General features: G+C 43.6%; 1 protein-coding gene across 1 annotated transcript in view; it reads right to left on the bottom strand.

The window, feature by feature from the left end:
- Nucleotides 1-257: 257 nt before the first annotated feature.
- DRD3 (dopamine receptor D3) overlaps nt 258-12,724 on the bottom strand; it is a 33,853-nt gene continuing 21,386 nt past the window's right edge. Inside the window, 5 exon segments of the mRNA XM_046659800.1 lie at nt 258-454; nt 1,587-1,908; nt 1,910-1,933; nt 4,767-4,844; nt 5,973-6,169. Coding sequence (XP_046515756.1) covers nt 258-454; nt 1,587-1,908; nt 1,910-1,933; nt 4,767-4,844; nt 5,973-6,169 — 818 coding nt within the window.

Consider the following 12,724-nt stretch of genomic DNA (forward strand, 5'->3'; position numbering starts at 1 on the left):
TGAATTATTGCTTATCACTCAGGGGCCTCCCACCACTTGAAGATTGCCAGGATGAAGTCAGATTTTAGCTGGGGAGGTAGAACGTTCTGATTTGGAGGAAGCAGTTGGTGACAACCTGCCACTCAGGGTGTCCTGGCTCCAGGAATCTTCTTCCTACCACATGCCAGAGGATATCCAGTCTTGCTGAGCGGGCTCTGGCCAGTGGCCCAATGGCCTGATAGCTAAAGGTGGGCACAGGGGATGTTCTCTTTTCTCCTTCAGCAAGACAGGATCTTGAGGAAGGCTTTGCGGAACTCGACATTGAAGGTGGTATAGATCACAGGGTTGAGGGCGCTATTCATGTACCCCAGCCATGTTGTGGCACTGTAAAGCCTTGGGGACACGTGGCATGCTTCGCAGTGGGTATTGAGAACGTGGGTCAAGAAGAATGGCAGCCAGCAGACAATGAAGGTCCCTAGGTTGCAAAGAAACAGAGAAACTGGGTAAGGGGTTTACTTACTCCTTTCATTATAAATGAAAATGACTCATGGCTGTTCTCGCCACCCACTATGCTGGAAGTTTTACGTACACATTTCATGTTTATACCAGGCCTATGAGTAGGTGTGATTAGCCACTTTTTGTTTTGGATGAGAAAACTACATGTTAACGTCTTTGATTCATCTCAGGCCTTTGTTTTTAAAATCAGTTTTCTAGTTTGATCATTAGGTAGTTCTTTACTAGTCTTTTCTACCTCTCAATTCAATTCAAATATTTACTTAATGTCTAGCCATGCAGGACTTGATCCTAGGCACTGTTAGGGAAGAAGACCTTAAAGATGCGATTGACACAGTTCCTGCTATTGAGGAGATTACGTCTAGCGGTTCTCATAGTCTCTAAGATCTGAGAAACTGAGGCTTTTCAGTGACAGTGAACAACATGAACTGCCGTCACTAACTCTGTATGATATCTGTGACTTATCCATTTTTCTTTCTTTCTTTCAATAAATTTTTTACTTTTGTACTAGAAAACTAGCCCTGGTTTTGTACATTATGAAAAATGTGATAAATACAGAAAAGTAGAAGGAAGAAAAATAACCACCCACCACTCAAAGACAATTACTTTTGACATCTTGGTGAATTAATTTTCAGGTTTTTTCCTCTGTATTTAAAATAACCTAGATGTTATCATACCACATGACAGTATTTTTTGCATCTCTATTTTTTCACTTAATATTTTAGAATAAGTAAGCATTTACTAATTATCCAATATGTGCCAGATATTTCATTGAATCATCTTACTTATTATTTGATTTACCCATTATAACTCCACTTGATAGACAACAAACACAATGGATAAACACAGCTCAATTAGGTCACTTGTTCAGTTTCATATTTCATAAATTTCACTCTAGGTCTTTTGAATTTCCACTAGAGTTAACATACACATAAATACTTTTCAACTGTATTATAAACATTTATAAATATTACAGTCAATGGATTTCCAATTTCTGCTAAATGTGGTTAACTTAGTACCCATCGCCAGCTCTACCAAATTCCACCTAACCCAACTTAATCCAACCCAGCCCAGCTCGACCCATCCAGACTCACCAAGCACAATGACCAGCATCTGGGTTGCCTTCTTCTCCCGAAGGGGCACTCCCCTAGGTTGCAGTGGCCCCAGCTTCAGGGATGTCGATAACCTGCCGTTACTGAGTTTTCGAACCTCTAAGCTGAGCTTGGGGGCCATGGTGGGGCTGAGGGAGTTCCGAGTCCTCCCCTCCTTTTTCAGCTCTCCTCCTCCTTCTTGAAAGCCTGGTCTCCCCAAGGCAGTATCTTGGCAGATGCTATAGTAGCGCTTCAGCTCCATGTGTGCCCGGCCAGGGGACAGGGGCTGCAGGTGCGACAAGAGAGGGTCCTGACATTTCTGGGGAATATTGTTTATTTTCTGAATGTTCCTGAAAAGGAAAGAGAATGCCAAGAAGGAAGAGGAAACCGTCATTGTGTGAAACCTACCGAGGGCACATCCGAGAGTAGTGGGACCATGGAAAGTTAAGGTAAATGAAATCTGCTTCTGACTTTGCAACATAAAAGCACTTACCAGATATAGAACATTTGAGAACCACAATAATCCCTTAAGGAGAGTAGCATAGGATCAACAACAACAACAATTACTGTTTACAAAGTATGGATCTTATTTGAATTTTAATTCAAATAAACTAACTATAAAAAGTTTACAAGACACTTGGGGAAATTTGAACATTGGTTGGATATTTACTGATATCAGGGAATTATAAATTTGTTTAGTGTGATGTATTGTAGTTATGTGTTTTATAAAAGAGTCTGAATCAGGGCTGGCCCCACAGTGCAGTGGTTAAGTTTGGCACACTCTGCTCCAGTAGCCCAGGTTAGCGGGTGTGGATCCTGGGTGTAGACCCACAATACTCGTCAGCCACGCTGTGGTGGTGACCCACATATAAAGTGGAGGAAGATTGGCACAGATGTTAGCTCAGGGCTAATCTTCCTCAGGAAAAAAAGAGAGTCTGTATCCTTTAGAGAGTCTTACAGAATACTTTTGGTTGAAATGCCAGGATGTTTGGGATTTGCATCATAACATCCAGTGGGGTGGAGGGGTGTGAATGTAGGTAGGAGTGGAGATGAAATAAGATTGGCCATGAGCTGATAAATGCTGAAGCTGGCTGATGGCTACTGAAAGATTTGTTATATTTGTCTTTCTACTCTTTTACTTTTGAAATTTTCCATAACAAAAGTTAAAAAACAAAAGAAAACGCAGGATTTTCATCTCAGCTTTCCTACATAGTAGATGCATCCTTGGGCAAGTTAATTAAATGTCTCAGAGTCACATTTGCAAAACAAAATAAATTGGGAAAAATAGGTTTGGGACGAGTAGACTCCGAGAGTAGAAAACTGAAAATATGTGGAGGTTTCTGGTACTTTGCGGGGAGGCGTGTGTGCTTAGCGTATGAACTTCTTTCCATGTTTGAAGAATCAGACTGTGTCAATCTTGAGTAGCAGCAGGACCATTCAACTCTCATTACTGAAATCCTAAAAGCCGGATATTCATTCTCCTCAACTCTGCCGCCGGGCAGCTAGAACTCTGGCACAAGAACCAAGCCTAGCCAGTTGGAGATTTGCACCTAAGACCTTGAATTAGAGCCAGTGAAGCAGGGAGACTTCGGAATTCATCTGGCAGTGGTGACAGTTAATGTCCAGTGTCCTAGGTCTTCTAGCTAGATTCCTCCTTAGGCGTGAATAGTATCTTCTGAAGCTGTTCTTCAGCCTTCTCCTTGAGTCTGAGCTACTTGATTTCCTTCCAATAAATTTCTTTTTCCATATAAGTTAGTCAGTGTCAGCAACCAAGAACCCTCACTACTCTCTCCTTAGTTCAAGGAATCACAGTCTTCCAGATATATGATGCTAGGACACTGTGCACACCCAGAAACATTTCTGAATGCAGGAATGCAAGAGGCCTTCAAGATGATACAGTATTTTTAAAAATGTGCTCCACAGACTTATTCATAGGGATTCTAGTATCATATATTTAAAAATTTGGGGGTTTTTATTTTGAGGAGGTTTTCTGATAATTATATAAACATATGGTGTTTTATCTGAATGATCATTTATAAGCAAGATTACGTTTATGATGGTGCTGGCATCTAGTGATCTCTAAAAGTGACAATATTTAACTTCTAATGCGTGATTTCTTAATCTAAGGGATGGGGACAAATTTTTAAGAGCGTGTATGAAATCTCAGCTTTGAGAACATGGAGCTAGTTCACCTTGCCTCCATTTTACAGAGGTGGGAATTCAGCCCTATGGAAGGAGAGTGAGTCTTCCAAGAGTGTGTATCGGTGAGTGTATTTTTCAGCTCTCTCTGCAAATCCTTATACCACCTCTGTGACTGACACGAGGAAACACTGGATTTCCTCTTGCTGGCAGAGCCCTCCACTCCCAGATGGCAGGACAGAACCCATTTTTCCACACTCCTGGCACTGCCAGCCTCTTGCTTCTCCAGTCTCTCCTTAGTGGTCGCCACTTTACCTCCTTGTGGGCTTGGAACCTCCTCAGACCTTAGATTTGATATAGGCAAACTTACACCTCTTATCTATTTTTTAAAAATCATTTACAGCAAGAATCTCTAACTCCCAGACCAGGCCTGTGTAAAAAGTGGTTATTTAACTATACAGAAATCGAACAATGCTCAGATCTTCATCATTATGGGTCTTTGAAGTTTTATTCCTAATATTTACATGGTTGTGGGGTTCAGGCAGAAGAGTACTGGTCTCATATTTAACACTTTCAAGCTCCACTCTGCACTTGGCTTGCTTGGGAAGGCAGAGCTGGCTTGAATTGGAAGGAGATGGATTAGGGTGACCATGAAATTGTCTTGGCTTTTCCCAAATTCAATGGCAAATACAACACTTGAAAGTCTCACATTAGTTTTCTTTCTCTGCTTTCCTTGGCCCCACCCATGTATGTTTCATCGATGCCCTTTTCCCTCTAATACAGGGGGCTCTAGATGGCATCTTCACACCACATCCAAGAGTCCTTGATATTTAGTCCAACAGTCACATGCTTTCTGAATATCGTTTGATGATTCCAATTCTGAAGCTCAAATCAGGCAGGATCTCAGATCTGTCATATATTATAGATACAGTGCGGGATGGGGGCTAGATTCCATTTTGGGATGGCAGTGGAATCAAGTCAGGCTAGCATCTTGAGAAAAGGTCTCTTATTCTTTTCCTACAATCAAAGACATGGCTTACTTACCATTTTCCCTGTGGCATCTGATGGAAATCTGGCCCTTAATGAAAACTGCCGAATGGGGTGCAGCCTTAGACAGGAAGACTAGGGTGGGTTGAAGGAGAAACAGTTGTGGGTTGCGTTCTACATAGTTGAGCCATATAGATGCCAATGCTTTGAATACAATATGTTTATATCCTCAACCTTGGATCTTGGCTTCTTACTTCATGGGTGCCAATATTCTTGTTCTATCTAAGCCTTGGGACTTGGACTTCAACAGTCTGATGATCACTCAGGTCACTATAGGTTGATCTCGACATTCAAATTGGACCTGCCTTCAAGATCAAATTCAGTTCATATTCCATCCTTGAGGCCCTTTCCTGAGCATATTGACCTCTTTCTTCTCATAACCTCCACAGCACTTAACTATTTAGGGGCTTGTTGTCTTCATCTCACATTTCGCAAACATCCGTTCAGTTTGGGGCCGTTCATAACTTTGGGTGGAGGTGTGCTTTGTTATCTTGTCTATATTCTAAGTTCCACAAAGGCGGAAGCTGGATAATATTCCTGCTCTCCCTTCCCTAGCAGATTGTAAGTGATTGGTATTCATCCATTCATGCTTTAAGTACATCTAGAACCATACTCCAGGTACTGAGATCGGCAGAATTTACAGCCCAAGCAACTGAAAGGTCAGTGCTGAGGCAATGACCTTCCTTTTCAGAGCCTAGGAAGACTCAATAAAATGCAGCATCAGCATCCCCTTCCACCAAGGTCAGTGCCTTGACACAGGGGCAGATCTAGTAAAGAAAAGAGGTTTTGATGGACCCCAAATGATGATTCTTGGAATGAGTGGTCCGGCCCAAAAGTCAGTCCTGGGAACCTACCAGCAGTGCATGGTACAGCTGCTACACTAAAACTTCAAACCCTAGGTGGCGTCTGAACTGCTGGCCATTTGGGCGTGATGAAAGACTTTGAACAGAAGCAGAACAAGCCCAGAAACTTTCCTATCATCTTGCCAAGTGCAGTGTGCTGTAGGGAAGAGGATCAAAGCACTTTGAGATTGGATTTCCTATCTCTAAAGCATAGCCAATACTAGTAGATTAAAAGGTGGGCGTCAGATGGGTGTCATCAATGTGGCATGGGCAGCACAGACAAAAGCATGCACTGCTGGACACAAGACTGGGAGGCCATGGGGTTGAGTATGGTCTCTCTCTGCCCCTCCAGGGTGCTTACTTGTTGAGGGAAGCCGGGTCTGACACTGATGCACTGGCTGTTCTGTCGAGTGAGGATCCGTTTCCGTCTCCTCTGTCTCAATACCACATAGATCCTGGCATAGACGAGGACAGTCACTCCAAAGGGCAGGTAGAAGGACACTACTGAAGAGTAGATGACAAAATCAGGGTTGGAGATGGAGCAGACGCTGGGGTCCCCTGTGAGTGAGAGAAGGGAGAAAGCAGAGCTGTTTGCAAAGTATGAGACCTCAGTGGGGAGCATACAATATGGTCCCATATCACATGTGCTATTGCTACCGTCTAAGCCACACGGAGCTTTGAGAAACAGGAGATGCTGGTCCCACCTACCGCATGTCCCAGGTCACATGCTGCCTCATCCATAGAGGCTTCCTTGAGTTGCTCAGGCAGAAGCGACTCTGACTTCTTTTGTGCCCCATAGCCCTTAAGTTTTGCCTCTTTTGTGTGGTTAGCACACAAGTCTTGAGTGTTAAGTTGTGAAGGTGGGACAGTCTCTGACACCTACGTTGTCAGCTCCCTGAGGGTAGGTCTAATTCATCTTTGTGTCACTCACAGTTCACTGAAGAAGAAAATTTACCAATGATTCCATGCCAGATGCTGCTCTACACTTGGGCTGTAAGGATGCCTAAGACTCGGTGTCCGCCCTTCGAGGAGCTCACAGTCTAGACAGACAGATGATCCCTTCCATATGCTGCTCTAAATGTCACAGAGGAATGTGGTCTGGGAGGCTGGGGAGACTGTCACAGAGCTACAGGCAGAGGCTCCCCCAGAAAACGGCCTGCTGTGTGGAGGCATTAAAGGATTGTTGGACACAATGAAGGGAGGGAGGCTTCTCTGCTGAGAATGCCACGTCTCCAATTTTGAATCCAGGATGTGAGGCAGGTGGTGGCTGAATATGAGACAGGCATTTGATTTTTCAGGGAATCCTAGCACTGGTCGGGAGTGAGATGGGCAGATGGCGAGTAAGGATATTGTCACCATAGACAATGTGACCTGAGGAGTGTCCTTGTCCCTGCTTTGTGTCCTGAAATGCTCCCGCCACTCCTCCTTAGGAGGTCCCTGTAGCCTTGCCTTCTTCACTAGCCGATATTGAGACTCCTCCACTGCCCAGGCTAGGGCCTGGAACTTGCCCCACCTTGGAAGAGAAAAGGAAGAAAACTAACATTTTCCAGAGGCTATACACATTATCTTACCCAATCACTAAGGCTTACCTAATCACTAATCACTATGTGAGACAGGTGCCATTACTGTCTCTATTCTCAGATGAGTAGACTAAGGCTCAGAGAGGTTCAGTAACTGACCCAGTGTTGCACAGCCTGAAAGGTACAGGGCCTGGATATGTTCCTCCAGCCAATCTGACCCCAAAACCAAGGTTTTTTATGTGATTTTTGACTCTCCATCCCCCTCTACCATTGAACCATGGCACATTTGTGCTCTGTCCACCATTAACAGCAAAACGGTTGGGACACTTGGCCAATCTTCAAAAAGGGTTGGGGATTCTCCAACTCAAAATCTGGCCTCAGGAGAAGCAGCTTCAGTGTGAAGTTGTGGGAAGAGGGCAGCGGCCACATGGACCCCTCATTCTGCTCTTGGTCTCCTGAGGTAGCAGAGGCCGGGCAGCCCAAGGTGTGAGACCCACATATGCCATCTATTAACTGTGTGATCTTGGGCACGTTACTAAACTATGCCAAGCCTCAGTTTCATTATCTGTTGAAGGAGGATAAAAATATTGTCTCCGACAGTGGTTGTGAGAATTAATGAGAGTTAATTGTAACTATTATTATTGTTATTTATTCTTTACTATTAGTATTTATTATTTACCTCCTCTGAGCTTTTTGAATTTACAAAGGAAGGTATCATTTGGCATGGAAATGTGGAGACATTCTTATAAGGAACAATATTTGCAGGGGAGGGAAGGGAGCAACAGCTAAAAATTAAAATGAAAAGAAGAGTGTGCTCAGCGCTCGGGGAGGCATTTTAATGATAGCACTGCCACCAGAATCTTTACAAGTTACTCCCAAATTCTCTGACTCTCTTGGGGAGGGGGAAAAACTCAAGTAAAGTTAATGTCATCTCACCAAAGCCTGTGTCAGCATCGTATAGGAAACAGCTCACAAAGTTTTGAGCAGTGGGCCCCAAATTGGCATCTTCTGTTGCCCTGGCGGGGATGGGGCTGGAGGTAGGGATGGGGGGCAGCTGGTGGTCTTTCTGAATCAATATGGAGCCATGCTGGAGGCGATCAGCCCCTCCCCTGACATCAGTTCCCCTGTTGTCAGCATCTCACCGCGACGCCAACTCCTCCTATAAAGAGGATGTGCCTCAGCGTGTTTTGCTAGTGAGAAGGGGCCCAGAGGGGTGGCAGGGTTACTCTGCCACGACTCATCTTGCTGCCATCATTGGTGTGCTGGCTATTCCCCATCTGTCCTTCCAGATACACCTTTGACTCTTCTCTACCCTCCTCTGGATTCTGGGAGGCTGACATCTAAATTTTATATATTAACTACTACTTTTAAAGAACCAGGAGCAAAAATGGGTACAACATGCTTCTATGTGTGTAAAAATACACAATACATTTGTATATATACATACATATATACACACACAGACGATAATGCTTGTTTCAAGCATTATCTTTCAAGAATATGAGTGTTTGCTTCTAGTGGGGGAGATGGGGAATTAGCAATCTAGGGGAGAAGGGACACCTACATATAAGTGTGTGTGTGTATCTCCTTACAGCTTATGTTTAATCATGTGCAAGTATTTATTTTTCCATTAAAACCATTGAAAGCATATGTATGAGAGAGAGTGAAGAGGGAGCCCGTAGCTCTTTCAGGATCCCTGGTCCATGAAGGCCCTCAGACACCATCCATTGCTGAGCCTGTGCTGTCATCCCTTCCTGCCTCCTGTGTCTCAGTGAACTGTTGTGGCCCTGAGGTTGGGCTTTGCAGCCCCGCCCAGGATTTCCCATGCTATGCAGTCCCGTGAGGCCTGTCAACAGGCAGATCAATGCTGCAGGTGGGTGGCCAGTGAGTGGGCCCTGCCCAAGCCTCTGCCAGGGCTGGCCTGGGTATGCATCCTCTCAGCAAGACAGAGCAAAGCACCACACACCAGCCACTCCAGAAACTTCTCTCTGCTGAGTCCTGAGGAGGTGGTGAGGGCAGTGAGGCCCAGGAGCTGAGGCTTCCCCAAGAGATGAGGTGGCTTGTCCTGATTATTTACCCAAAACAGTACTTTGCCATCAGCACAACAGTTATTGAATGAATACCTGAACGATGAATAAACGAGCAGAGTGAACAAATGAACATTTATGCAAGCACACAGGCAGTCACTGGCTGGAGGATAATGGGGAAGGCCGGGGGGTTACTCTTCATTCTCTGAGAGTGAGGATGTTTATCCCGACTAATCTCAACATTTTAGGACAAAGCAATGAGGATGAGGACTCATCCACTTACTCATTTAACACAAGTTTATGGAGGACCTACTCTGTTCAATGCACTGTGCTGGGTGACAAAAACACTAAATAGCTCTACTAAGGGATCAAGGAGACTTTTGTGGGCTAGCCTGGGAACTTGAGTCCCACAGTGATGTGAACAGCAAGGCCAAAAGCAGTTGACTGGAGAGATTAGTGCACTCCAAACTCACTGAAGATTTGCCCTTAACTTGTTTCCAAAGATAGAAGATCCTGGTGAATCTGATTTTAGGATGAGCCTATTATCTGTTTAATTTTGTGCTTCTCAACCAAACTCCCACCAGCTCCAGAGTCCTGAAAGCCAGGGGAGGCATTCTATTGCTCAAATCTAAATAGCCCTCCTCCATTGCCTTGTTTCAAAGGGAAGTTAAGACAGCTGATAGGATTTTCTTAACCTTAAGATTTTCCTCTCTTGAAGGTTTTTAAAACCCTTGTCATCAGCTATTGCGTATTCATTGTAGAATTTTTTTTATAACACAATAGCTATCTGATTTAGCAGAAATTTAACTATTAGCTAGTTTTCTTATCTGTGAAATGAAGGCATGGGGCTGCTCATTCGGGAATCTTCAGGGTTTCCTTTAGCACTAACGTTGCATTCTCCACTGCTGTCAGGGGCTGCTGCTGCTGTATATTTGTCCAGACTGCTGGGCCTCTGCTGGGCACTGGGGCAACACTGGTCAGCCAGGCCCCACAGCCTTGGAACTCTCTGTGACCCAAGACCCTGCATTATGTGCACACCCAGAAATGCATGTTGACCTTTTCCTAGACAATAGGAGCAACTCCAAGTTGGAAGAAACTGAAGTTTAAACTTTCTCTACCTTATGTTCTCCGACAATTCACAATCCCATGTGGCAGCCCATTTCACTAAAAGAAGAGCTCTGCCAGAAAGTTCTTTGTCGTGTTGCACTTCTTAGTGAACGTCCAGCCGCTTCCAAGATCAGGTATCATTGGTAGTATCCTGCCATTTCTCCTCTGCTTTCCACAGAGGGATCAGAAAAAAATGGCAGAGAGAAGTCATTTATATTGAGCTTTCAAATGAACTTGGGAACTTCCATATAGACGGAAGAGGTTCTGGAGGAACCCACATCTATCAAGATAATGAAGCTGCACTGTGAAGGTCAGACTGAGGCAGAGAAGGATGGCTGGGCTTGCCCGCCTTGAGTTCTGCTCACTAATTCCCTGAACTGTGTTCCCGGATGAGGTGACTGGTCCCTTTGACCACTAGCAGAGCTACCAGTGTTCAGATTTTCCTTGGAGCAGATGCGTAGTCAATTTTGATGCACAGAGATCTTTTCTAATACCTAATAATAATAATAATAATAATAATAACAATAACACTAGTTAATATCTATCGGCCTCTTACAATGGACCTGGCACTTGGACACAATATATAAATAAGTGGAGGGCTTACTATATAATCTTATTAATAAAGTTAAAAGTAGGAGAGGAATGAGAAAGATGAGAGAGAAGTGAGCGTGCACATGCTAAGTCATGGACCATTTTTGCCTTCTCAATTCTATATTTGAAAACCCTTTTGGAAAGATTTTTCTGAGTTTTGTTTCTGGAATAATAGTGATGTCACCGGTGGCAACACCACTGCAATTAGCTCATCATTCTTCTCGACTTTAGATGTTGACAGTAACTGGGAAGTCTGTCTCACGTCAGATTTGGAGACTGTTTTAACTGTGCCCGGGGTGTGCGCGTGTCTGTGTGTGTGAGTGAGTAGCACCACCCCTGCCAGCCTCCAGGAGTGAGGAAGAGGAACCACTCGGCCCAGAACACATTGGTGGGGATCTGCTGCTGGCCTGGGGGTAAGCAGTTCCCCGGTCTAGCAGTGGTAGGAGTGCCCCCTACCACACGTTCTGACGTAGAATGCCTTTTTATACAGAAACTAGGATGTAGAAGGTGGCTTAGGTTTCACACTAACCCAAAAAGCACATTTAACACTCATCAAAAATGGTATTTTAGCCCCAGAGTGAGCCTCTATAGTCGTGTTAGGGAAAGTTGCTCTGGCATGTGTGTGTGAGCACATGCCTGCGTGTAGAAAATGTCATTCAGTTAAAATAATAAAGTAACTAAGAGTAAAGAGTAATGCAAAGACGATGACTACATCATATTTTAGGAAACCCTGAGTTAACCAGGCAAATATTTGGTGGATAACTTGGCTACTTAACCTTCAATATGGCAGAGAAACAAGCCTGACCTTGAGCAGGTGGTGTGTGCTTGGCATGTCAATGTACGTTATCCCAATTTAGTCCTCACTTAATAGTAAAAAAGCTCTATGAAGGAGGTAGAGTGGAGTTATATCATTGGTAGGGTTAGTCTAAAGTCAATCAGTAAAGTGAAAATTGTATAGAGTTGAAATTTGCTGTGAAAAATCCCCTGAATCACATATAAAGATATACGTGGTTTTACTACAGCCCTGAAAAGTAATAAGCAAACATGTATGATACATGCAGTAACATGTCATATATTATAAAGAATTCAAATGCAACCTGTGACTTTAGAGATAAAGTTGCTGGGCTTATTTGCAAGGGGCCATATGTATAAATAAATACTGAAAACTTCCTAACTAAATACATAACCTGAGTCCATATATTTGAATTTGCTCAAGTGTATGCTCCACTGTATTATCTCAAATTTGTCAATGAGGAAACTTAATTCAGAAAAGTCAAAAAATGTGTTCAAGGAGACACAGCTGGTAAGTAATAGTACTGGAGTTTGAATATAGGTTTTTCTGACCAGAGAGCCTCTGTCTTCCTAAATTTAGGCAGTTTTGACCTCTAAATCATTGTCCAGCAAATGACTCTTTGAAGACTATTTATAAGTTAGGATTTGCCTGTATTTATATATGTTACATATAATGTCTGCACACATACAAACACACAGCTATGTGACTTATACATATATACCAGAAATTCACAAACCCGCGACACAGTGGGAATTGAATGAACCAATCCAGAGGAACACTAGAACATGAGTCAATCAGTTCTCTTTTAGCAAACACTCAGTGTTTATTGTCAATACTCATAACTTTTCTATGTGTGCTAATAGTTTTCATTCAACACATGAAATTCCTGAGACTGAAAGACAGACATGGAACAGACATAGAAGGCCCTGATCCACATGAGGTGTAAATTTAGTTAGTGTCTTATGTCTAAAATCCCAAACATCTCAGACATACACACTGTTCACCCATCTGTCCATCCATCCATCCATCCAACCATCCATCAGTCCATCCATCCAGCCAATAGACGATGTACCAT

The sequence above is a fragment of the Equus quagga genome, chromosome 4 (assembly GCF_021613505.1).
Source record: "Equus quagga isolate Etosha38 chromosome 4, UCLA_HA_Equagga_1.0, whole genome shotgun sequence".
NCBI classification, from domain to species: domain Eukaryota; kingdom Metazoa; phylum Chordata; class Mammalia; order Perissodactyla; family Equidae; genus Equus; species Equus quagga.